Source organism: Furipterus horrens, unplaced genomic scaffold (genome assembly GCF_987537825.1).
Source record: "Furipterus horrens unplaced genomic scaffold, mFurHor1.1.pri manual_scaffold_17, whole genome shotgun sequence".
NCBI classification, from domain to species: Eukaryota; Metazoa; Chordata; class Mammalia; order Chiroptera; family Furipteridae; genus Furipterus; species Furipterus horrens.
The window spans coordinates 58,897,069-58,924,609 of record NW_028327187.1 but is presented as its reverse complement, the minus strand read 5'-3'; the positions used below and the strand labels follow the sequence as shown (position 1 = coordinate 58,924,609).

Genomic DNA, 27,541 nt, shown 5'->3' with positions numbered 1-27,541 from the left:
CCTCTCAAAATTCAGTCTCTATTCCTTGCTTTTCCCTTATAGCACCTTATTTTATATATTTATTTACATTTTATTATATATCTTCTCCAATGGGATATAGTAAACTCCACAAAAGCTGGTACTTTGTATTGGCCACAGCTGTATAACCAGCAAACAGAAGAATACCTGGTACATAGTAAGTGCAATAAACATGTGTTGAATCCAAAAATGGATGAATAGATGGGATTCAATTCTGAACATTATCCAATAACATAGTTTAGGGTTTTGTTTCGCTTTAAAAGAGAGAAAAAAAAAAAAAAGAAATGCAAAAATGTGTCCTAAAATTAAAAATTCACCTGGATTTCTCTCAAAAGGTATAAATTTTATTAAAAGATGGAGTTATTCGGCAGCACTGAAGCAAAATTTTACAGTAAACTCAGTGAGATATTCTAGATATTATAAATTTTTTAAAAAGCTTCTGAATTTATCCCTGAAAATAAAGTTGCAGTTAGTGCCTGAACACTTAAAAACGAGGCATATACATATATACACAGAAAATAGAGAAGTTCCATGAAATCAAACCAGTAATAAACAGGAATATCTTTATTATCGCATAATTCTCTTTCCTTCCCTTTTTCATCAAATTGCTACCAGTGAAGACCAAGTAATCAACCAACTACTTGTAAACTTTGTGCTGGTGTTATTGTTCACAGCCATAAAAATGGCACTATTTACAGAGGTTTCATAGAGGCAGCAGAGTATTTTACGTAAGCATGTCTGTGGCTTAACTGCCACTGTATACTGCCTGCTGTCTTCCATCAAGGCAACTTATACACAGGAATGTGAAAAACCCCACCACATAATGGATATATCTCTATATATAACTTGGTGAAAGGCATAGCCTGATGATTAAATCATTTTTCACTACTGCATTAAAGAACCTAGATATTGAAAATCAAAGCCACATCAAAGCTCTCCTGGGCCATGACCAAAGGTCAGTCCAAGCACTCCTGGAGGATGGCAGTCTATTGGTGAAAAGAATATGGAAACTCAAGGTGAGCCATTTGGCCTCTTAGGCAACAAGGAAGGAATTTAATCTGGTACGCTTGGCTTGTTTCTGTCAGCATTCATTTCACGTTGATCCTGGGGTTTTTACTTTCTGATCAGGGGACAGAAGAATGACAAATACTACTTTGTATGAAAAGTTTCAAGCCTTGTAAGCCCTCTGAAAATAAATAGTCCAAATACCCGTTCCATTTCTTTCCCTGTAGGCACAAAAAAGGAGAAAATTACTTACTGAATATTTACTATGCTTATTCTCTACCTTCTCTGTCTAATAAAAGGTCCCAATTGTGGGTGCACATACCAAGAGTTAGAGGATATGTATTCATAACTGGAACTCAGTCACCAAGTAATAGTCAAACCAAAAAGTGCCAAAGGGCTAAACATTCCTTTTATTATGTCTGCAAAAAATGTAGCTGTTCAACTGAGTAATTACTGGGAAATGGAAATGTGTCATCACTCCCACCCTCTAGGAATTTAGCAACTAAAACTGACAACAAAGGAGCAGTCGTTATTATAATACTGCCTATATTAAATATGTACATATATTTAATATATACTAACGAGACAACTGTGTTTGGATTTGTTAAATCAGCTTTATTATAATCACACTTTGAATTCATCAACTATACTTCTAAAATGAGACACATGGTCACAACAAGAGTCAAATGATGAATAGTTATATTTTTAGAGAACACTATAGAGGGCATGTGCCAATAAATTCACACAAAAGTCATGGGGATGAATTCAGAAGGTAAACACTTCACTTTGACTTTGTGGATGCAGCAGACTTAAGACTTGGGGAAAAGTTAAGGTATAAAATCTTTTGATAAAATGAAGCTATATGAAATCTCTGAGCATGATAAAATATATTTATTTACCCGAATGGAGCTCATGTTTACTGTACTTTCTTCTGTCCATTCCTTAAAATAACAAAAACAAAAACACAAAATAAAGACATAGGGACATATGAGGATGGAAATACTTAGCAAAAATGACAAAATTAAGATAGCTCTTCACTGATTCATTTGCTACATTCTATTTCTACCATCACTCTTGGATTCCTTTTGAATAAATACCTACTATAACCTCCCATATTTTTCCTAGAAGCACAAGCAGAAGGAAAATAAAACCACAGTGGATAAAGTTGAGCATTATTTTGGCTAATCTATGGCCTCATTAAAAAAAAAAAAATTCTGTGTTCAGCCACTGGGTGGTGATAGAAAGTATCAGAGAGAAGGTTTTTCTGAGGAATAAGATACCTGAAATTGAATCCTGAAGGATGAGGAAGAAGTGTGGTGTGGCCGTCTATGTACACAGTAGATTGTAGAACATCGTAATTCTTTATGAAAATTCAGATCATTGATTCCCTGGTCTTAACTATCACCTACTATATTTCACTGAAAAGCCATCAATTCTAACAAACGATATATTTTATATACTACTAAGAAAAAACTCTGCCTAGTAAACTACATATAACACAATGCCTTCTCAACACTTAGAATTTTTTAAAATTTCATAACGATTAAAAAAGTTTTAGATATAGGCAGATGTTGATCATATATCATTTTTATAAACATGAAATGGTAAATATATACAAAATTAAGTGAAAAGTGTCCAGCTCTTCTGAATTACTCTTTAAATTTTTTAATTTTTTCATTTTAAAATATTTTATTCATTTTTAGAGAGAGGAAGGGAAGGAGAAAAAGAGGGAGAGAAACACCCATGTATGAGAGATACATCAATGGGTTGCCTCTCGCACACCCCCAACTGGGGACCTGGCCCGCAACCCAGGCATGTGTCCCAACTGGGAATCAAACCAGAGACCATTTGGTTTGCAGGCCAGAACTCAATCCACTGAGCCATACCAACCAGGGCCTGAATTACTTTTATATGCAAGAGTTGTGGATATCTGTTTGTTCACACAATAGCACCCGCTATGCCAGAATGCTGATGATGCAACACTTGCTGAACTAAAAGCTACTGGTGCCAGGGTCCCAGTTACGTAAAGCTAACCTACTTTTGGTTCCTGTTTCAAGAAAAGTCCATAGCATGTTTCAATGCTTCCCTCCCCTCTTCCTTGAAGTCATTTGGTTTTTGAGACTGAAAACTGTGCTCCAATAGTCTCCAATTTTTTCCCAAAGCTGATGACATCCATTCTGCAAGGTCTGATTATGGCAATCTGCCTATACATACTCCAAAACAGCAAATGACAACTATTTCACGATTGCTGCCTGGCTAACAACAATCAGAAGAATCATCCCGATCTCTGAGAAGTTAAAAAATGAAAAAAAGTGTTTCTGGAACTGATGAATCCCATATTTACTTCTCTGGTTCCACCCTCTCTCCTGAGCTCTAAGCCCCTATTTCAAATAGCCTACTTACTTTTCTTCCTGGATGCCTTACAGGCATCTCAAACTTAAGGTCAAAACAGCACTTGATTCTCAATTTGCCTTCTCCCAAAACCAAATATCCTCTCCTGTTCTTTCATCAGTATTCCTCTTATTTACAAATGGAACCACCATCAACCCAGATGCTCAATTCAAAAAACTCAAAAGTCCTTTTCTTTTTCCCATTCCCATTTCTAATCAAGCTATCATCAAGTGCTGTCTGTTCTTCCTCTGCAATATACCTCAAATCAGTCCACGTCGGTCCATCTCCACTACCACCACCTGCATACAAATCATTATTAGTATCTCTTGTCTAGACTCCACCAATAGCCTCCCAGTTGGTGCATCTGCTACCATTAGGGCCTCCTTTTTATTTTTAAATAACTCTATCCTCCATGAGAAAGCTAAAGAGATCTCTATTAAAAATCAACTCAGACCATTTTACAACCCTTGTTGAAAATCTTTCAATTGTTTCCCATGGCACTCCTAATAGACCTTATTTCATTCCATCCTCGTTCTTGTTCCTTCAGTTCTCAGTCAAACTGGCCTTTCTTTCTTCCTTCAACTCCTTGAGCTACTTTACTATTTGCAATGCCAGGTATGCTCTTCTTCTACCTATTATTAGGCTGGCTTATTCTAATCTTTTAGAGGAAATCTCAGATCAAATGTCATCTCCTTGAACAACGATCCCTGACAACCCTCAAGTCACTCTCTCTTTCACCTCACCCTGTTTATGTCCTTCATGGTCTTTCTCATTATTTAAAATAATTATGTCAACTTATTTCATTACTTGCTTAGTGTTTGTTCTCATTAGCATATAAACTATATTGCACAGAGATGGTATCTATCCTCTTAAATACTGTATTCCTAGTGCCAGAGGCACAGTTGGACACTAAATAAATATGTGTTGGCTGAATAAACAAAAAAATAACTAGCTATCAATTCAAAGGTATTTTATGGTAAGAAAACCTATAGCATCAGAATTTCCTGAAATGTAGGCTCTACAAAAATTCAAAATATTTCAACTCAAAAAGTGAGCTGAGCTCTTGGATACTGAGAATTGATTGGTCAAATTAAATTTACTAAATTATCTCTAAGAATACGGCTAATTTGGAATATGTCGTCGGCGGCGGCAGCCGTCCGTCTCGAGAGACGATGGTGTAGCTTCTTAAGAGTCTATCTGCACCGCCGAGAATGGCTGTGCAGTCCGACTCGGGAGTGACACGGTATCTGTCTCCTCCCGTGTTGAATCGACATCTTGCGATGACGCTGGAGTGTCCTCTCCAGTGAAGCTGAAGCTACAGAGCCTGGGCAGGGTGATATGGAGGGTCTGCTGTTGCCCATGCAGCAGACCCCCCCCTCTCTTCGCAGCTGAAAGATCCAAGGGAAAGACGGAGTCAATACAGCTTGGCTTCAGGTGCGCCGCAGGAGTTGCCGGTGTTGACTACAACGTCAAACCGCCTTAGGGACTCCGGCTCCGGATTTTCTGTCGGGGTTTACTCCCTTAGCCTTTCCCCTGAAGAGGTATGCTGCAAGGCAGCGGAGGTTTTTTGGAATCAGAGTTTTCCTTCTCTGATGTGCCCTGACTGGAAGATCGAACCAGCGACACTTAGCTCGCAGGCCGACGCTCAATCCACTGAGCCAAACCAGCCAGGGTAATTTGAAATATGTACACCGTAATAATTCAGTAAAACTGTCAGAATTAAATCATGCTAACATGGTATCAGAAATTATTTTTAACACCTCAAGAGTAAGACACTTAGTGAGCTGTTAGTTGGTGATAATCAGGGCTCAAAAGGCACTATTTTAAAAGAAAGACTGAGAGATGGATAGGAGGGGCGCAGACCCATGTGTGGTAGATAAAAATTTGGGAGGGATATCTCACAAGTGAGGAGTACCAGCTCCACACCAGGCCCCTCAGCCAAGGGTTCCAGCACCAGGAATATAAGTCCCCACAATTTCTGGCTTAAACAAACAAACAAACAAACAAACAAACAACAAATGGGTTGAGTCAGTGGAAGAAATTTCTGGAGCCCCAAGCAGTTCCTCTTAGAGAACCCACACATGGACTCACCTACTCAGATTCCCTCCCTCTTAGCTCCAGCACCAAAGTAGCAGCTTGAAAGGCACCTGTGGTATACAGGGAGGAACTCAACTGTCTGGCATCAAGGCCAGCAGAGGCCATTTTGTCTCTTTTATAAACCCTCCCCACAAAGCAGGCAAACTGGTGCCATTTCTGAGACTCCGTCAAACTGGCCAACACTGTTTGTCCTGCCTTGGAGATCCAGAGAGACTCCACCACACCCAATTTATAGGCCCACCCAAGCTGCTTTTCCACATGAATGGCTGGTCTTGGCTCCTGCTCCACAACTTCCTAAATCCTATCAAACAAGCAACAGGTGAGCTCCAGGCCCAGCACTACCAACAGGCAGCTTCGATTCACAGCTTGACTTTGCCTGGGGATCTCCAAGCCCAACACAAGTAGCAGCCATCTCAGATTGCTTTATAGCTCAGGCAGGGTGCCTGAGGCAAACCGCAGGTCAGGGCTGACCTTGGCCTGCACTACCTGGGAAACCCCAGGGCCACCGTACCCAGTGGGAAGCTACACACCACATTGGAGCACCACCACCCTGCCCCTGCACAGCTGAACCTCCACAGAAGGCGTAAATTGGTGGTCAGTGGTCACAGCCAGTCCTTGCAACTGACTGGCTTAAGTAAATCCCTCCCACTGACCTGCCAATGGAAACCAAGGCTCAATTACAAGAGAAGGGTATACTCAGCCCACACAAAGGGCACACCTTGAGCACTCAGCTTGGGTGATAGGGGAGGCTGTGCCACTGGACCCTATAGGACACCAACTATATTAGGCCACACTACCAAGACACAGAGTCAAAGCAGCTCTACCTACTACACAGAAACAAACACAGGGAAGCTGCCAAATTGAGGAGGTAAAGATATATGGCCCAAATGAAAGAACAGAAGAAAACCCCAGAAAAAGAACTAAATGAAACAGAGATACCCAACTGATCAGATGCAGAGTTCAAAACACTAGTGATCAGGATGCTCAGAGAAATGACTGTGACCACAAAATAAAGGAAGAAGTGAAGGTCATACAAAGTGAAATACAGAAAAATATAGAAGGGACCAACAGTGATGGGAAGGAAGCCAGGATTCAAATCAACAATTTGGAACAAAAAGAAGAAATAAACATTCACCTGGAACAGAAAGAAAAAACAAGAATTGAGCCCTGGATGGTATGGCTCAGTGAGTGGATTGAGCACCGGCCTGTGAACCAAGGGGCTACTGGTTTGATTCCCAGTTGGGGCATATGCCTGGGTTGTGGGCTGGGTTCCCTCTCTTTCTCCCTCCCTTCCCTTCTCTCTAAAAATAAATAAAATAAATAAATTTTAAAAAAGAATGGGAAAAAACGAGGAGAGTACTAGCAACCTCTGGGACTTTAAACGTACCAACATCTGAGTCATAGGGATGCCAGATGGAGAAGAAGAAGAGCAAGAAGTTGAAAACTTACTTGAAAACATAATCAAAGAGACCTTCCATAATTTGGCAAAGGAAATAGGCGTACAAGTCCAGGAAGCACATACAGTCCCAAGCAAGTTGGACCCAAAGAGGACCACACCAAGATACATCATAATTAAAATGCCAAAGGTTAAAGATGAAGAGAGAATCTTAAAAGCAGCAAGAGAAAATAAGAGTTACCTACAAAGGAAAGTGGTTCCTATAAGACTACCAGCTGATTTCTTAAAAGAAACTTTGCAGGCAAGAAGGGGCTGGCAAGAAGTGTTCAAAATGATGAAAGGCAAGATTACTACAACCAAGATGACTCTATCCAACAACGCTATCATTTAGAACGGAAGGGCAGATAAAGTGCTTCCCAGACAAGGTAAAGCTAAATGAGTTCATCATCACCAAGCCCCTATTACGGGAAATGTTGGAGGGACGTATTTAAGAAAAAGTACAAAACTATGAACATTAAAATGACAACAAACTCACAACAATCAACAGCTGAATCTAAAAAATAATGAAGAGATAACACAATGTAAGGGATGCAAAAATCTATGGTTAGGTAAGCCAAAACATAGAAGATGGAACCCGGAGGGGTAAACCTAATACTCAAAATCACTCTTGGTCTGAGGGAATTGGCAAATCCAGAGGAATCAGCTGCAAACTGAGCTGCACTTCTACAACCTTGAAGGACTAAGGTGACTAAAGCCAAAGCACGGGGTTTGCCGAAAGTGGGAACTCTTATAAAGCAACCCCCACTTTAGTAACCCAAAGGGCAATGTAAGAGGTCACTTGCAGTCTGTCTGAGATCTGGGGAACCTTGGGCATAGAACTTGGATTAGCATCCAGAAGAGCACCCCTAGGTACCTGTGAGAAGAAAATGAAAGCTCTCTACAGGAAGATATTCTAATATCTAATTTCTTCTACAAAAATACTCCAGGCGTCTGGGCACATGGTCAAATATAACCAAACACACAAAGAAATTAAGTGACACAATGAAGAAGCAACAGAAAAAGGAGGCAACACAGACACACAAAAACTTCTGATATTAGAATCATCATCAGACACAGATTATAAAGCAATGTTTGCTAAATTTAACACCTGAAACTAACACAAAATAACATTGAATGTAAAGAGCGAAAGATCAAGAGCGAAAAGAAAGAAAGGTAACACTGAATGGAAAAAACAAGCAGCAATAAAAACGGCTGCCTAAAAACAAGGAAAAGATGAGGATGAAAGTGAGATTTCTACACTTTAGAATTTGAAACTATGTGAATGTTTTACATATTCTAAGAATCAAACTAAATGAAAAAGAAAGCAATTATTTAAAACACAGAAATATATTGAAACAAATGTACCTAATTATCTGTAAAATATAGTATTGCTGCACTGTACCTTTTTAGTAGGATTTAGTGCAGGTGCAAAAAAAAATTACTTCAAATTTCATGCATTAGTCTCATTATTAATAGTAATATTAATACTATTAATCCGAAACAAGTTTTTACATATTATATGATCAATTAGGCAAATTATTATAAAGGCAAGAAAAGAGAAAGGAATAGCAGAAAAATCACTAAACTATGGCCTCTGAAGTTCTTCTATGTACCTAAAAGTATAATTTTTATTCACATATTGAAACCAATCAATAGGTTTTTGAAGGTCACATATTAATTTTTTCACCATCTGGTTGGTCCTTGCCTACATTTCAAAACCTCACCCTCTAATACGCTATCTAGTCTAGCCCAGTGTCCCTCAACTCTTGTTGTAGATCAGAATATGTATATGAAGAAAGTAGATCCTGGATGTCACCCTAGAGTCATTAAGTCAGAATCTCAGGGTGGAAGCTATCAAAAATGTATACTTTTTGCTGCTGCCCAGTCAGGGTAAAATCCCTGCTCAAGTCCTACCATTCTACTTAAGTTCCCGCAACACAGCAAGCTCTACCAAGCACACCAGGGCCTACAGCTCACATCTAGCCTAACATCTGTTTTTGTAAAGAAACTTTATTAAAACACAACTCTGCTAATTTGTTTACGCGTTATCTATGGATGCTTTCATGTTATAATGGCAAGGTTGAGTAGTCTCGACAGAGACCACATAGCCTGCAAAGCCTAAAATATTTACAATCTGGTCCTCTATGGAAGAGGTCTGCTATCTCCTCTTCTATCTGCACTTTTCCTCAAATACTGCTTCTGCTTAGCAAGCTCATGCTCGTCCTTCAAAACTCCAATTAGCATCACCTCTGTAAAGCCTGAACTGGGTTAGCACCCTTGTATATTTTTAAAATCATTCTCTATGCTTTCTCTACATTACTCATCATTCTTTATTCTAAGATGTCTGTTTAATGACCCTCCACTAGACTGGAAGCTCTATGAAGGCAACAACAGATGTGTCTTGTTCACCACAGCACTTGGTTCATCACATTCATACATGCAATATTTATTCAACGATTATTCCTCCCATTCTGTACATTTTCTCCCATTTTGTTAGAATTCTCCACGTTCCTGTCTATTAAGGGTATTCTAAATCTGGAGTCTGTTAGTGTATTTGTATCCCATCTTGTTGTGTCATCCACACATTGGATATGCACACTATTTGAGTTCTTCCTAAGTCAATACTGAAATAACATTAAGATAATAGTGAAAATGACAGGGCTGATAATAATAATGTCCTAAGAAGAGCCTCACCCAAACCCGCCTGCATATTGACATCAATCTATTAAATCAGCAGTCTTTGACTTAGACTCCAACTCTAATTATATTATCTAGCCTACATTTTCCATCTTGTCTGAAAGGATTTTATGAGAACTTCCATTTCTCTGCAGCCTTTTCTTACCTGGCACCACCTCTACCCAAGCAGAACTGAACAAATAATCACTCCCCCATCTTTATCACAACTGTACCTCTTCTCACTTGCCACACCGTAATGTAGTAATATTTACAAGTCAGTCACTGCTCTTGGAGCTCTTGGAGGATAGAGGCTTACTAAACTTTGAATCCTGAGCTTACCGCAATACCGAAAATTTAGCTGGTACTCAAAAAGAAATGACTAAACGCATTTTGGAATTCAAACACACTAAATTTATGGCATTTGCTATTTCTGCCATCATAGTATTCCTATATAAAATCTAAAAACCTTTTAACTATCCTTACCTTTAGCAAAAAGGAAATAGCATAACTCAATAGAGCAGGGTGATGGACTAAATTTAAACTGGTTTTATATTTTGCTACTCCAATTTTTTTAAAGACTTCAGGGTCAAAACATGATCCTTTCTGGAAGGGTTTGGATGTCCATAGGCAACGAACCATGTCTGTCAAATAGTGATTATATTCTTGATAGGTCTTGCTGCCGAATATGAACTCTGATTTTGTCTATTGGGAAAGGAAAAACATTGTCATTACTTATTCTCCCTTTCCTTCTTATTCCCCACAGACTACACACACACACACACACACACACACACACACACACTCACTCAATTTTTAAACAATGGTGACGCAACATAGTTTTGTCATCCATACCTTTAGTACCAGCTCATTTTTCTTTGCAGCTGTCAAATTGTTACGGTATCTAAAAGGATGAAGAAAAGAATAAAATGTTGAACATTAAATGCCTTTGAAATGTAAACATAAACAAAAGTATACACTTTAAATATGTACATGTGCACATACACAAATATCCAGCTGTCTAGTTAAGGTTGTAAATCTTTTATGATACATTTTCTTCAAGAAATGAAGATCATTACGGGCTCAAATAATGAGTTGTATATTTAAGATATGCACTTGACTGTATGTAAAGTATATACTTCAATAAGAATAAATAAAGAAAATGCTTTTAAATTTTCACTATTAAAAATAGAGAATCAAAAGCGGTCAGTCACTAATACAGAACATTTTATTAATGTGGAACAAAACGTGCAGAAGAAAAAAGGGGAAACTTAAAAATGTAATCTTTCTTTCATGCCTGAGAACTATTATCTAATTAGTTTTTAAACATTTTAACCTTGGCATAGTCTTGCAAGTTATGCCAAAAGAGTGCACTTAAGAACTAAAAAGAGTAATTTCAGTCCCTGAGTTAAAGAAATAATACTTATAGTTTCATATAATTGGCAACAGATCCCCTAATCTCCCAGAAAATGTTCTTTTCACCAGAAAAGCTATGTAGATCTAAACCAGATGTCGGAAAATGACTAATTTTTCTTTAAAACACAGCAATGAGAATTAACAATGCTGAGTACAGCAGTACCATTTCACAAAAGGTCATTAACAAAAAATTTTAAATCTATAACCCCTACAGTGACATTAAAAAAACATGCAGTTAAAATAGCCTCATACTGGAAAGTCATTCCCAAAAGAAAGCCATGTTTCTTTCTTATTTCATAGACCCTAGCAGAAAAAATGGGCAATAATTTCATTGTAGTGTATTTACAAATTATAATTAATTGTATAGTTGAAAACTGAAGATAAAATTATAATGTACTAATTCACAAAATGGTAAAAAGGTTTTGTACCTGTGCATAATGTAACAGAGCTGGTTCAGGATACTTGAATCCACACTAAGGAGTGCGAGATAGAAGATCCCAGGAGGAAACAACACCACTAACGGAATGTTATAATTTATATATATGTCACACACCTTTTGGAGAGAATATAACATCAGTATATAGACTATTCCCCAGAACCTCCAAACAAGTTTACTCAAAGAATCATCAGTAGAGAATAAGCAATAATATAACATCAAGCTGAGGTGTGCCTGATTCATCAAATAGAATAGGTAGCCACAAGTCTGCTTAAAAATGTACCTCACCAAACATTGACCTTATCATAGAGGATTATTTTTAGGAAATCATTAAATGCATTTTTGTTCCTGGAGAAAGATCTTAAGAGCTGAGGGGGAAAGATCCCTGGCTGCTGTGGCTCAGTGGATTGAGCGTCAGCCTACGAACCAAGTGTTGCTGGTTCGATTCCCAGTCAGGGCACATGACTAAGTTGCACGCCAGATCCCCAGTTGGGGGCACATGAGAGGCAACAGCACATTGATGTTTCTCTCCCTCTCTTTCTCCTTTCCCCTCTCTCTTAAAACAGATAAAGTAAAATAAAATAAAGTAATCTTGTTAAAAAATTAATTAAAGAGTTGAGGGGAAAGAGAGCATTTCTTTATCCTTAAGTTCCATAAATGCTGGTTTATCCTATTAGCTAGGTGTCAACCTGGAAAACAAAAGAAGATGGCAGGAAGCCAGGAAAACAGATTAGTGGCTACTTCCCGGATAATAGTTCTGTCCAGACAGAATACTATAGAACAATAGAACAGGACCAGAACCATAGGTTACTGGAAGAAATAATGCAGTTGAAAGGTAGGAGCAGAGAGCTGAACAAGCAGAAGGTACTTTCAACTTTTTCCAGGGGTTGGGGACGTATAAAGGATGAGCAAAAAGTGATGCTAGAGACAGACTTCTGTCTAAGGTCAGTATTACTCAAGAGAATGTCTATTAAAGTGGTATCTGGAATTTAAAAAAAAACAAAACACCTTTTCCCACTTAGTTTTATGAAAGTCACTTATTCAGGTGAGAATATAATCATTAATTTCAAAATATGTAGCTTATTTTAACTATGCTAATAAGGTCATAGCCCGATTTAATGATTGTAAATAAAATTGAAATAACAGACAACTAAAGCAGAAAGTCATCACAAAAATCTAAATAGAGTAAATGGGATGTATACCACCTTCTCATAGAAATCCAAAACAAAGTGCAGCAAGAAAGTACTGTTGCTTTCCAAGCGCATTGCATTAGTGGACAGCCACCCTACATAGTGAATTAGTTCAAACACAGACTTCATGGATCCACTGAAAGTTGTCTCTCTGCAATAAGAAACCATAACAACCAGATCCATATTAGAACATTTTCTCACAATTTCCAAGCCAAAGATGAATAACATATAACAAAAAGTTGCTAGGTATTTCAGAAAATGATCTGTGTTTCAATGTATAATTCACTTTTTTATTTTATTTTATTATTTTATTTTATTTTTTTAAATGTATTTTATTGATTATATTGTTACAATAGTTCCAATTTTCTCCCCTTTACTCCCCTCCACCCAGCATCTCCCTCCCCCAGCAAACCCCCCCCCAAGTATAATTCACTTTTTTAAAACCACAGTGATTAGTCACAAAAATACACAGCCCTCTAGGGAACCATTACGATTAATTCATAGAACATCCTCAGCGATGAATCTAGAAATACCAGAGGAATAACGAATTAAGCTTCAGAGAGACTTTAGATAATATCAGATAATATCCAAAGTAGTTACTATAAATTGCCCAGCATCCATTGCTGTCAGCAAATTAAGTTTCAAAGTACACAAATCAAAACCCAATTTTGCCTGAATTCCTGAACTAAAATGCTGTTTAAAATATTTTCACTTTAATTTAACTGGAATCCAATTCATTCCCAAAACTGGATTAGTAAGTTTTTGACATTTTTCATTCCTTTTTTTTTTTTTTTTATATATTGATTTTTATTTTTATTTTTTTTTCAGATTTAATGTGTTTTATTGATTAAAATATTACATTTGTGCCAATTTCCCTTCCCTCTGCTCCCCTCCACCCGGTGGCCCCCCTCCCTCCAGTTGTCCCCCCCTTTTAGATTATGTCCATTAGTTGTGTATACAGTTCCTCCCAACCTCTCTCCGTCTATTCCATTCCCTCCTACCATGATCCCCAATTCCTATATCATCTCCCTCCCTCTCCCCACTCCCCCTCCCTGTTGACCTCCCCTCAATATGCTTCCCGTACCCACAGTTCCTTTTCCACTCTCGTTGCCTGTTTAGTTTGCCTTTGTTTCATCTCCCTAGCTTCTGTTTTTTAAACCAGTCCCTTTAACATCTCATATAACAGTAGTTTGGATCTAATGAACTCTTTCAGTTTTATTTTGTCCTGGAAACACTTTCTCTGTCCTTCTATTCTGAATGACAGTTTCGCTGGATAGAGTATTCGTGGTTGTAGGTTTTGGATTTTCATTACTTTGAATATTTCTTGCCAGTCCCTTCTTGCCTGTAGGGTCTCCCTTGAGAAGTCAGCTGATAGTCTAATTGGGACTCCTTTGTACATAATTCTTTTCTTCTCTCTTGCTGCTTTTAAGATTCTCTCTTTATCTTTAATTTTTGACATTTTGATTATAATGTGTCTTGGAGTGGTTCTCCCTGGGTCCAGTCTCTTGGGAACTCTCCTTGCTTCCTGGACCTGCAAGTCTATTCCCTTCCCCAAGTCTGGGAAGTTCTCCTTTATTATATTTTTACTCAATTTTTCAAGTTCTAGTTCATCTTCCTCACTCTCTGGCAAACCAATGATTCTTATGTTGGGCCTTTTATAGCTGTCCCAGAGGTTTCTGATCCTCTCATTGTTGCTTCCCATTTCCTCTCTCTGCATTGGTTGACTGCTTGTTCCTTCTCCATATTCCAGTTTGTTGAAATGAACTCTGGATTTTTTTTCCTCACCATCTGTCTCGTATGTGGTTTTGTTCCTTTCGTTATGAATGTTTTTCGCTTCTTTCTTATCTTTTTCCTGCTCTTTTGTGAATTCTGTAAGCCACCTGATAACAATGGCCCAGAACTGAGCCTCTGACAGGTTTCTTATCTGTTCATCTGTCAGGTTCTCTATCTGTTGCCTGGTGAGCTGTGCCACCGGGATTTCTATAGTTGTCTGCCTCATTTTGACAGATGCGTTTTGTTTTCTTGGGCCGGCTGTAGGGGGCAGTGCCTGTGTACGCGTCACAATTCAGCGACCGGCGCCTGTCCGCGACCTATTTTGCAGCCCTGTGGTGCTTTCTTTGGGGGCGGGGGTCCAAGATGGATTCACACAGTTATTCAGCTAGGAGACCGGGATCCGTCCTCCCGCCCCCCTGGGCCTCACTGTTCAAGGTGATGTAGTGGCTGCTTTCCCCAGCGCTGGGGTCGCGCACTGCCAGGGGCTTGACTGCAGCCGGGATTTTTCGCCGCCCCGCCGCTGTCCCAGGTGCGACCGCAAACAGCGCTGCCCTCTTTAACTCTTACCTGCCCAAATGGCACCGCTGGTTTATAACTTCATATGTTGGGCTTCCGTGTAGTTTTATTTTCTGGAATTTCTAGTTATCCTTTGTTTTGAAGTAGTTGTATTCCTCTCTAGTTGTACAGGGAGACCTAGCGTGTCCGTCTAAGCCTCCATCTTGACATTTTTCATTCTTTTAGTAAAAGCCGTTTTTGCATATTATATATTCTTTCCAAATCATTGAACTGTGTCTCTTGAAATCATGGGTATAATTGTTCAGTTCACCAATCTACTCATCCCTGTCCTTCAATCCGCTGTTGAGTGGATTAGGAAAAAACCTAGAAATGTGATTTTATAGCTTTACACCCTGATCTAGGTAGCCAACAATGGGTATGCAGATAGAAAAAGGAATAGTATATTATCTTAGAGTTTGAGAGATGATAATGACTTCACCATCTCCCATCATCACTATGATAGCTCAGTGCCAGAGAGGCAGGGAAAACAAGGAGATCTTTCAAATAAGCAGGCATACATACAGTCAGCCAGCCATTTACAAAACTATATTTTAACTACCATTTCTGGCAGCAGTTGGTAAATGCAACTGAAATAACTTGAACAATGAAGATTGCGTAGAAAAGCATCCTTTGAAGTATGTCTCCACAGGACACTGGAGCATTTCAGATTAAACAATTTGATGTTCAGGACTGCCTCCTACTCCCCACCCACTGCAGCATGTTTAATGTCCCTGGCTCCTACCTAATAATGATGAGAGCACCTTCATTCCGGACACTGTGCCAACCAAAAATGTGTCCCCGCCACTCCCCACTGAGAACCACTGATGAGAACGGTTTCCTACCTTTTGTTGCTTGTGATTTACAACTACAGTTTACTCCCTCTCTGACAGTCATATGTCATATGGTCATATGATGGACACACTGCATTATACGCACATCCCAAAAACAGAAGGAATTACTGAGAACTTATAAGAGCTATATTATATAATGACAAGTAGTATTATAATAAGCAAATTTACACTTATGTCTATTTATTTGTTTTAAGAATTTTAGAAAGCAGGGCCCCTTTTTAAATGTCCTCCCAAAATGTATGACACTAATTTAAAAAGGATCCTAGGACTTTTGAAAAGAAAATATAGGAATTGTAAAGCACTTATATCAGAATGCTTAAGACATACCTTGCAAGCTGGCCAAAGATTATAGATGCAAACATACTATTCTTAATAGAACTGAGGTGTTCAAAAAGGTTAATCATTTAAGTGAAATTTCTTTATGATAGTGGTTCTCAAACTTTAGCTTGCACCAAAATTATGGAAGCACTTATTAACACAAGAGATTACTGGGCCCTACCACCACAGTTTTACTTCAGTAGGTCTAGGGTAGGGCCTGAGAACTTGAATTTCTAGCAAGTTCCCAAATGACCCTGAGAGTCCTTGTCCATGGACCACACTTTGAGAAGCACACCTTTACAGGATGTTTTCACTACCCACAAATGCTCTATGTCCTTCTAAAAGTTGATACATGATATATAGAAGCATTGCAGTAATGAATATGAAGAATTAAAAATAATTTCCCAAGCTACTCCCAAGAAGCTTCTATCTTCCATTCTCATATCAATAGGTCTGGGCTATTCTTTTAACCAAGCTAACCGCCAGCTATTTGCAATTGAAGCTAAGGACCCTTATTTGATAAAGAATGTGACTGACAATGTAGGGAATGTGAATGCTGATTAGATATTTGAAGATATTAAGAACTATTAATTTCTTGGGTGTTATACTGGTATCATTTTTCCACAGTTGAAATGATGTCTGAGTTTTGCTTTAAAAAGTTTAATATGGAAGGAGTAGGTAAGCGAGAGGTGGTACAGATTTTAAAGAGTTAACCATGTGTTGATAACTGTTGAAGCTGGATGATGGGCACACAGGAGTAATATCATACTATTTTCTTTAAAACAAAGTCTTAAAAACAATATTAACAATAATGTGGCTGATAACAGAATATAGGAGGAGCCAAAGGTTTAAGTAGAGCCAAAACTCCCTAATTAGGCAATTCCTTGAAAAATTCAGTCTTTTACTTTCGCTTTAAGGGTAAAGCACACAGTGTTAACAATAATTAACATAATGGAACACTGTATGCTATTTTTTATTCCAAAGTGAAAATCAATTAATGTATATAACTAAAATACATCAGAGAAACATAAAAAAAAAAAACAAAAAAAAAAAAAAACAAACGACTGTACAGCAAAATCACAGATTTTCCTAGCCAGCATCAAAACTGACTTTACATGTATAAGAATATATTTTATTTTATTATTTTTAAGTATATTTTATTGGTTATATTGTTACAATAGTTCCAATTTTTTCCCCTTTGCTCCCCTCCGCCCAGCACCCCCCTTCCCCAACAATCCCCTCCCCAAGTCCATGCCCATGGGTCGTACATACATGCTCTCCTGCCTCACCCTTTCATATATTCTTCTTCTTTTTAGAATATATTTTATAAAGTGAGCTAAATTGAATGAAAACCAAAGTTAAAAGTTCTGTCAGCTCTCCCCTGTTTTTGCTACATTAACTCTTGCTTAGGGTTTGCTTTCTGATTTATTATACTTCCTCTCAGGATTGTGGGGAGGAAGGATGAAGAGTAACACAAAAATCTTTCAGAAAACTAGAACAGTATTTACGTAAAACAATTAGGTCTCATGCTACACTATTAAACTCCATATGTAAATATTTGTATACAGATCATCTTTTGTGGAGGGTTGTAAGATAACTCACAGAGAATTGTCCGTCACAGTTTTCATGTGGATGTCCATAGAAAGCCACAACAGCCAATTCTGCAGTAGCTCTTTAAGGTTCTCAAGAACACTACACTGAGAGGGCAAAACAAAACAAAAAAATCATTTGTAAAACCTTTCATACATACCACAGTGTTGAGAACTAACAATCTAAACCAGAGACTTAGAAGTGGAAAGGACAACAGAGATGACTGCATCCAACTCAGAACCCAATAGCTGCCACTCCAACCTGATCAGTATCCAGGAGACAGATGAATGCAACTATAGTACAAGTTTATTTTTCTATTTTCTCTACTGGACTGTACCCAGCTTATCAGCACAGGAACAGACTCTTGTTTTTCTAAATTACATTCATTTATAACATACATTACATCATCAAATACAACATCACCTCCACTCCTTATTGTCTCTCCTCAGAGATCCTTTGAAGTTGCTACAGGTTAAGTGTCCCACTCTTTTCACCTTGTATCTGCAACTATAATTTATGCCTTCCTTCATGGTGATAAAATTTACCTCATCCTCTATGATGGTAAAGAACAAAGAATTCTAGTCTTTCTTTTCTCAGGCCTTGCCCTGATTTTCCAAGGCCTCATTGACATACATCAACAGTTTTGACAGAAGTGTGCTTAGGGAATTAATGAGGATAAATCCTAATATCTATAAATCCATACCATCTCAAAACCTGATACAGGAAAGCTTTCTTAAACATCTTTAATAAATAATCACCTAGATACTACCTGAGCATCTCTAGTAACAGGGTGCTCACTGCTACTTCATAGAAACAGTTCAATTAATATTTTTTAGAATGTGAATGAAAAAGGGGATATGTATTGGGTTGGCCAAAAAGTCCATTTAGTTTTTTCAGTAAAATAAGACTTTTTTTTTCTCATTTCACCAGTAACTTTATTGATTTGTGTATTTTGAGTATGTCGGCTTCCTCGCACTATTGGCTTCTGGTGGGTAGAGGCCAGGGGTGCTGCTAAACATCTTTCCATGCATAAGACAGCCCCACAGCTGTCAAGAATTATTTGGCCAAAATGTCAATAGTACCAAGAAACTTCACAAACCACTTTGACACCTTCAGCCAGCCTCAATACCTTCTCCATACACTGCACAAATCTTTTTTGATGTTTCAGTTCTGTTTTGAAATAATGAAGCATAAGACGCCAACAATGTTGCATATTTCCTTCCACCTGCAATATTAAAATAGCTGCACAAAAATTCACCAATTTTGATTTTTTAAAATGCACGCAGATATGACAACTGTCAGAATACAATGCAACAAAATGTTTTGAATAAAGTTAGACAATTAAGCACTACTAGAGCCATCATACAAAAAAACTAAACTAACTTTTTGGCCAACCCAATATAAAGTTCAGTGACCAAAAGTAACCTCACAGGGTGATCTGATCATAAATTCCTAATGGGGCAGGTCATGATGGGTAGTCACACCCCAGGCCTATAATTTCATTAATAAAAGTTTTTAACCCTGCAGAGGACATGGCTAATTTGAGAGATACAAACAAACTTTTTCTTAAATATTGTTACATATATTGGCTGCATAGGGTCAAGGTCTTGACTAGCTGCACATTTGTATGTGACTAATGTTAAGCCATGACATTTAAGCTGTAAGTTTGGTTATAACATGTGTTTCGTAAGGGTGTGTGATATTCAACAGTAAATTGTATCTGAGAGACACCATCAACTCTGAAGTCAGTGTTGTGTTTTATTCTCATTTACCATTGACAATGGCTAGAAAAATGTATCAATTCCGTAATTCAAGAGATGCTGAAGAACTTTAGCGAATGCTACCGGAGTTGCTTATCAAAATATTTTTGCAAGTGTGGTGAAAAGTATTTATGCCTCAAGCATAGCAATATTGTTTGCAATGACTGTTACAAATGTTTTACAAAGCCAACTATTGAAGATTCTGATTAATTAATGTTAAAGACACTTTTTGGTTGTATTTTTTAGCAATGTCCACGTTTCCGTTATTTGGAAAAAATTTTTTTTATTCTTTATGTCTTAATATTTCTTTAGTACTTTCTAGATCGTAACTGAAAATGAATTTAAAATTATGTATTTTATTATATAAATATAATAAATGCAAACTTGCAGTGTTTTAATTTTTTTCACATTTCAGCACATACTGGTAATGAATGTATCTCTCGGATACACATGACATACACTGCAATTTTTCTGACGGCGACCTCCATAGCATTAAATAAGTACTGACCATTACTCTTATGCATCTAGGTTAATTTATCTTTGAAATGCCAGAAGTAATCCTCTTTTCCAGACTACCCTCAAGGGAACACATAACCTTGTTAACTATCCTATAATCCAGTCCCTGTTCTGCTTTCTCCCACCTTTACGTAATCTTCTGCAAATTCCCCCCTTAACTCCAAATGCATAAAAGAAACTGTAAAACTGCCACTCTCTGGAGCATTTGAGTTCTTGCTTCCCAGCACGTCATCAGTTTGACTCAAATAAACTCTTACACAAATTCTCTATAGGTTTGGACATTTCAAAAAGAAATTAACACCTCACTTTCAGGTGTGCTGAAAGGCCCTTTACTCACCTATCCTTTCTTGTACTCTGTACTTTTCTGTGCTTCTTTCCCCCTTTCATTGATTCCATCCTTCCTAAATCTTTCAATTGCAGTTTCCAGAACCTCTATTCCATGGTAATCTAAACCTACACCTTCATATTCTTCAAAGTATACTTTCGCTGTCTCCTTACTCTCATCATATTCTGGCTCTCCCTCTTCACCCAGTCAGGGCTCTGCTTCCTCTAAATGTATTTCCATACCCCACTTCAACACTTGGAGGTAAGCACTGTCCCAGCTCCTCACTGTTAATATGGAAACAGAATGTCAGCCCCTTCTTTTAAAGGGTAAACATAAAATCAGAAATAACTGTGTCTTTAAGAAGGGAGTCAGGAAAAGCAAACATCATATGATCTTACCTAATACAGGAAATTAATGAACAACACAAACAAACGAGCAAAACTGAACCAGAGGCATGTAAACAAGGAGCAGACTGACAGTGACCAGGGCAGGGGACGGGGACGGGGAGAGGCGGGAAAGAAGAGGAAGGGTCTAGTCAAGGAATTAGTATAAATGACCCATGGACACGGACAACGGGGTGGGGATTGACTGTGGGAGAAGGGGTGGGTGGGGTAGGGGGAAGCAATGGGGGAAAAAGTGGGACAACTGTAACAGAAAAACAATAAATGAATGAATGAATGAATGAATGAATGAGGGAGTCAGCCCTGGCCAGTGTTGACTCAGTTGGTTGGAGCATTGTCCCATAACTGAAAGGTTGTGGGTTCGGGCACATACAATCCCCCCAGTCCGGGGGCATGTACAGGAAGGAGGCAACCAATCGATGATTCTCTCTCACATCGATGTTTTTCTCTCTCCCCTCCTTTCTAAAACGCAATGAAAAAAATGTCTTCAGGTGAGGAAAAATAAATAAATAAAAAATAAAAAAAGAAGAGAGTCAGCTTTAAAAAGATATAAAAAATCCAATGGACCTTCGATTTTATCAGGTGCCACAGGGGAAAAAAAATGCCTTGTTTTAGAATATTTACAAATATTTTGTGAGCTACAGAACCTCATTAGCAGTAACATTAGCTGAATTTGTTAGGCTAAGATCAAAGCTCATGTAAGACTGAACTTTGCTATAGTCAGTTTTTCTCGTGAATTTGACTACACTTTGGTTTTTTGAACACAACACAAAGGCTATCCATCTTCAACACTATTTCCAAACTATTACTCCTCCTTCCTTATATTAAAAAAAAAACAAAACAAAACAAAAAACACCTTTCTCCCTTTATGTTTACACTATCCAACTACTGTATACTACCTTTTGACAGCCTCGGTTCCCATGCCCTCCCCCTGCCCGCCTGCAGCTGCTTGGAAGATAGCAATATTTTGGGCCTGGAGTTCCCCACGATAGCGGGGTGTGTCAAGCCGAGCCGCGTTTGGCCTTGATCAGCCCGCCATGCTTGCAGCTGAAAGATGAGCAGGTGACGACTAAATTCAATAGTTCCTTTTTTCTTCCCCGTATAAAACAACCCCCTTCTTCCCTAGGAGTCTGGAGTCGGAGCCACTCTCGGCACAGCTCCCTCCCTGCTCGCTGAGTCCCTCAATAAACTTTTTTCCTGCTCGCTGTGTCTTGATGGCTTTCTGAGCTACTCCATTCTTACATTATGGTGCCGAAAACCGGGATTGGGGCACTGGCTCGACCGGGACTCCCATGTCGGACCGGGGCCTGAACCGGCCCCCAATGATTGGACCTGAAGTCGCTCAGATCTCCATGAGTCAGCGGCTCGAGCTTCCCCTCTGGCTTGCTGACCCCATCCACCTCCTTTTTCCTTTGACCCCTTCCCCGATTGCCATTTACTTCCAATCAACACTGGCCCTCGGATTCATGGGTGAGTCCCCATCTTCGGCTCCTCCGGTGGTTCTGTTTCCTGGTCTACCCTAGACCATTCCGGGCAGTCTGGCCCTAAATCTGAGCGCTCAGTTGGAACCACTCTCGGAGTCACCAGACTCCTCGGGTCAATCCGGACCCATTCTCCGGGGTCTGACGACTCCTAGGGACGCCTAGGACAAATCAGTGCCTCTCCACTCTGGTCGAAACAGGGACAGTTGTCTCGACAGATTGCGGAGCCGGGATCGTTGGCTTGGATTCGCCCTCCTCCTCTTTCTCGGACTCACACTAACCCTAACCATCACCACGGGAATTGGCCAGTCCCTCCCACCCAAAGATACCCCTCTTGGGTGTTTAATCCGTAATCTCAGATCTCTCCAACTAAATGGAGAAATCAAGGCCTGTCGACTCGTCTTTCTGCCCACTGTCATGTGGCCCCAGTATCCTCTAAGTAACCAGAGTTGCTGGCTGGAAAACGGCACACTTGACTTAGGAGTTTCACAGACCTTGATAACTTCCCCCAGCAATCGGGCAAGTGGTCAGAACTTCCCAATGCTCAGGCTTTCTAGACTCTTCAGAACAAACACTGTCTCTGCGAACAGCTCACTACCCACCAAATCCTCCTTGTCCAGAAAAAGCCACCTTCCTCTCCACCTTCTGCACCCCCTCTAACTCCTTCTCCTTCTTCCTTGTGTGAAAAATACTCATAATAAAACACCGGGACACAGGATTTTAGCAGTAACCTAAGCAGTTGTTTATTCACAGACCTGCAGCTTTGGGCGCAGCCGAAAACCAAAGATCCTTACCAAAAGGATGAAGCTGGCTGTTCTTACCCTAGCTCGAGTAAAACCGCCCCCTCCCTTCCTCCCTCTCCCTCCTTCTCCGCCTCCGTTTTTCCATGCTGAATACTCTGGAGTTATAATATAATGCAATTAACTAAATTAATTAAGGGTGATCTGGTTATAGGTCTATCTCCAGCTCTTCTTTGGAGTTTCCCTGTTTTGTTTGCTGGGCTGTCTAGCTGCATTTTCCCACTTCCCAGGGTTTTGTAAAGAACGTCCTCCCCTCAGATTTCAGATGTCCTTTGTTCTCAGAGGCATTTGTGCTGAGCCACGGAATGCCCCTTTTCTAATGCTAATATTGTCAACTCTGGCTCAAAAAACCCTCTAGTTACATTTTCCCTTTACTGCTAATTATTTCATACTGGTTTGGGAGCCACCAGTTTCCTTGCCTCTTACACTTGGACACCTTCGATCCCACTGATCACCCACCTCCCTACGAACCTACACCAGACGCCCCCTCGCCCCCTTCAGAACCTCAGTCACCTGACTCCTCACAGTCCCCAGCCCTCCAAGATTCCGGACCTTCTCTTCTCCATACCCAATCTCGAGGGCCCATCCTTACTTCTCCTTCCCCGGCCCCTCCCCCTCTGATCACACCCGCCCCTCTAGTCTCTATCCCCTCCATGAGGTCGCTGGTAGAGACGGTGTCATGTGAATACATGTCCCACTTCCTTACATGTCACCTTACTTGGATGTACAAATCGGACTTTAAAGCTATCAACTATAACAAACTCTCAAAATTACCCAGGGTCCTAGTAAAAATGCAGCTGCCTTCTTAACAAGGCTCACAGAATCCGTCCAAAAATACACCAATCTAGACCCCACTTCGCCGGAGGGACGCCTCTTTTTACACACCCACTTCATTAGTCAATCAGCCCCAGACATTCAAAAAAAGCTCCAAACATTACAGGCGGACCCCGAGACCCCCCAAAGTGAACTTATTCAGGTCGCCTTCCGAATATACAACAACCGTCAAGAGGAGAGGGAAGAGGAGTGACAGGAACGGAAATACAAGTACTATCTTTTGCTAGCTAATGCCCTGGGGAACTCCTCCAAGGGGAAAAGTAAGCATAAGGGCAAAGCCTCCACCATCAGGCAGCCTCCAGGCCCCTGTTTCCGGTGCGGTCAGGAGGGACATTGGGCAAAGCTCTGTCCAAACCCTTGCTTACCTACTCCGGGTCCCTGCCCTTTCTGTCAAAAGACAGGTCACTGGAAGGCTGCCTGTCCTACGGCCCCTAACCTGGGGACTAGACTGCCTACACCTGCAGCAGATCCAGACGTAGGCCTCTCAGTCCCAGACCTCCTCGGACTTTCCACCGCCTGATGGGGCCCAGGTTCGGAAGCCCCGCCTTTCATCATCACGGCTGCAGAACCTAGGGTAAACATGTTGGTGACAGGTAAGCTTGTCTCCTTTATCCTTGATACAGAAGCCACGTATTCTATCCTGCCCAAATTTTGGGGGCTCCTAACTCCCTTTGCCATACCGGTGTAAAAATAGGCGGCAAGGCGACCCAACTCCTAAGTACCCTTCCCCTAACCTGTCTCATTGGGCATCAGGCATTCACTCACTACTTTCTAGTACTGCTCCACTACCCAACCCCATTTCTCAGATGCAATATTCTAACCAAACTGCACGCATCTATATCTATTAATTGTTTTAACTCCATGCCCTCACCAGATAATTCCACCCTTCTCATTCTTCTTCTAATTTTAGGGCAGTCCCTTCACACTCCCAGACACTCCCTTGCCATCCTGGCTAACAGCGGTCAATCCCAATGACACAAACAATCCTTCTGTCACCTCTCACCACGCTTTGGTCTCTGTAACCCTGAAAAATACCTCCCATATCCCCAACAAACCTCAAAACCCATTAACCCCCTCGGCCTTAAATGGTCTGAAGCCTATTATAAACCGCCTGCTGGGAGCAGGTCTGCTTCGACCTGCTGCCTCTCCCACCAATTCCTCCATCCTAGCAGTAAAAAACCCAACAGGTCTCACCGTCTTGTCCAAACTCTACATACAATCAATGAAGCCACCATCTCTATCAACACCATCGTCCCTAACCCTTATTCCCTCTTGTCATGCATCCCACCTCAAACCTCCCACTTTACCATCCTGGACCTCAAAAATGCCTTCTTCACTATCCTACTCTCCCCAGCCTCCCAAGACCACTTTGCCTTCACCTGGACCGACCCAACCACAAAAGCAACCCAACAACTGACATAGACATCCTGCCTCAAGGGTTTGAAAATAGTACCCACCTCTTTAGTCAAGCCCTAGAAGCCGACTTAACAGCAGCTTGACCTTTCCCCAAGCGTCCTCCTACAGTGCGTAGACAGTCTCCTCCTCTGCAGTTCATCTAAAAACCTTTCTCATCTCCATACTGCCCAACTCCTAAACTTTCTTGCCAGTCAGAAATACCGCGTGTTGCGAAACAAAGGCTAGTTCTCTCAAACTCAGGTCACATATCTCGGACTCTCCACCCTCCCCACCCATAAACACCTAACTCCAGAAAGACAGGACCTAATAACTACCTTCCCCCTGTCCCGTACTAAACAAGAACTCCTATCATTTTTAGGCCTCGCCAATTTTTTTCAGAACTTGGATACCTAATTTTAAATGCCTAGCCAAACCTTTATATCAGGCAACAGCTGAAAACTTGTCTAAACCTCTAGAAAACTCTCGTGCCCTCCTTAAACCTTTCATTACATTCAAAATAGCACTCAGCCAAGTCCCAGGCTTAACCCTTCCAAACCCAAATAAACCTTTCCTTCTACACACTGACACAAAAAATAGCTTTGCTCCCAGGCTGTTAGCACAGCAATATAAACCAGACCAATGGGTTATAGCCTATTTTTCCAAACCACTCAATTTCCCCTTCCTAGGGTGGCCAGCCTGCCTCCGCGCCTTAGCAGCAGCAGCAATACGCAGTCAAAAAACCCTTAAGTTAGTTCTCTTTACCCAGGTAACCACCCACTCCTCTCATGCTATTTCCGGCCTACTAACCCATCAGGCCATCGCTGCATCCTCTCCATCCCAAATTCAATTCTTACATGCTCAACTACTCCAAAATCCTCAAATCTCCCGACATAAATCAGCTCTCCCCCTCAACCCTGCCTCATTACTTCCCCTCCCCCTCTCCCACACCCATACCCATAACTGCACTCAACATTTCTCCCCCTTTTTACACCCCTTCCCCAACATACAAGACACCCCTCTACCCCAGGCAAAATCCTAGTTTATAAATAAAAGCTCCTACAAGACCAACCCAAAGGAAGCAGAATATACCATCACTACCCTCGCCTCCGTCACTGAGTCGGGACACTTGCCCTCCCATACCTCTTCCCAACAGGCATAACTTATTGCCCTAATGTAGGCTTTGGCCCTTACAGAAAATCATCAGGTTAATATACACACCGACTCTAAATATGCCTATCACATCATACATTCACGCATAAAAATCACCTGAGCCCAACCCTCCTCTAAATGAGCGTTCCACGGGCCTTACTCTTTACTCATCTCATCTCGCAAAAACCTTTATTATACGAAAAGCCCACCCCCGCCCCAGACTATCTCTCAGTTTTTAGAATGTGTCTCGAATGCCTGGCTACAGCGCACTCTCTGCAAACACACCCTAGACCTAGCCTTCATACACTATAAAGGCTGACCAAAAGCTCCTACTCGTCCTTACATATTAGCCCAAATTCACAATCATTCCAACACTTCAAATTTCCCTGCTACCCCTACATGGATTATAGATTTTCAGTTTAACCAATACAGCTAAACATTTCTTCACAAAATCCTCCGTAATGTTTAGTGCCAGTCAATAAAAAATAAAACTCACCCCAATTACATTACCATCACCAAAACAAAATATAGCACTGCTATTTCCCTTCATGGGACAGGATATCACTTCCTATGTGGCACGCAAGCATACCTAATAATTCCTCCGTACTAGACTAACACCTGCATAATAGTCACTCTAATACTAGATGCTTCTATACTAAGCCCCCAGCACATAGCCACTTCTGAGGCAATCCCTAACCTTGACTCCTTCCTCGAGACTTCCCTCTTGTCCAGCCCCCGACACAAACGAGACTGGCAGTAGTCTGAGTTTAGCGGACATATGTACAGCAACCCTATCCTTAAACAGCCGGGAATAGGGCACTCCATATATAAAAGCTTCCTCTGGTTCGTAAAAATACCCCAATTAAAAAAAATCAGTACTAAATCTCTCTTTATCCCTTCAATAAACTTAAAATGCCACCCTATAAGCTCTAAAAAACAGCAAAAATCCCTAAACAACCTAGCAGACACAGTTCTCCAGAACAGGAGGGCCCTAGATATCCTCACAGCTGAAGCAGGAAAACCTGTGCCATGCTAAATAAAACTTACTGTTTTTACATTAACAATACAGGCATAATAAAACGTTTTACAAATACTTAAAACACACATTAACATTATTACCCAAGCTAGGACA

The 27,541-nt window shown here is 40.3% G+C and overlaps 1 protein-coding gene across 1 annotated transcript in view; it reads right to left on the bottom strand.

Moving 5' to 3' along the window:
- Positions 1-567: 567 nt before the first annotated feature.
- LOC149991095 (centromere protein I-like) overlaps positions 568-27,541 on the bottom strand; it is a 74,905-nt gene continuing 47,931 nt past the window's right edge. The window contains 7 exon segments of the mRNA XM_090264075.1: positions 568-1,244; positions 1,923-1,964; positions 10,106-10,324; positions 10,475-10,523; positions 11,464-11,588; positions 12,677-12,812; positions 17,761-17,855. Coding sequence (XP_090120201.1) covers positions 1,143-1,244; positions 1,923-1,964; positions 10,106-10,324; positions 10,475-10,523; positions 11,464-11,588; positions 12,677-12,812; positions 17,761-17,855 — 768 coding nt within the window. The 3' untranslated portion in view covers positions 568-1,142.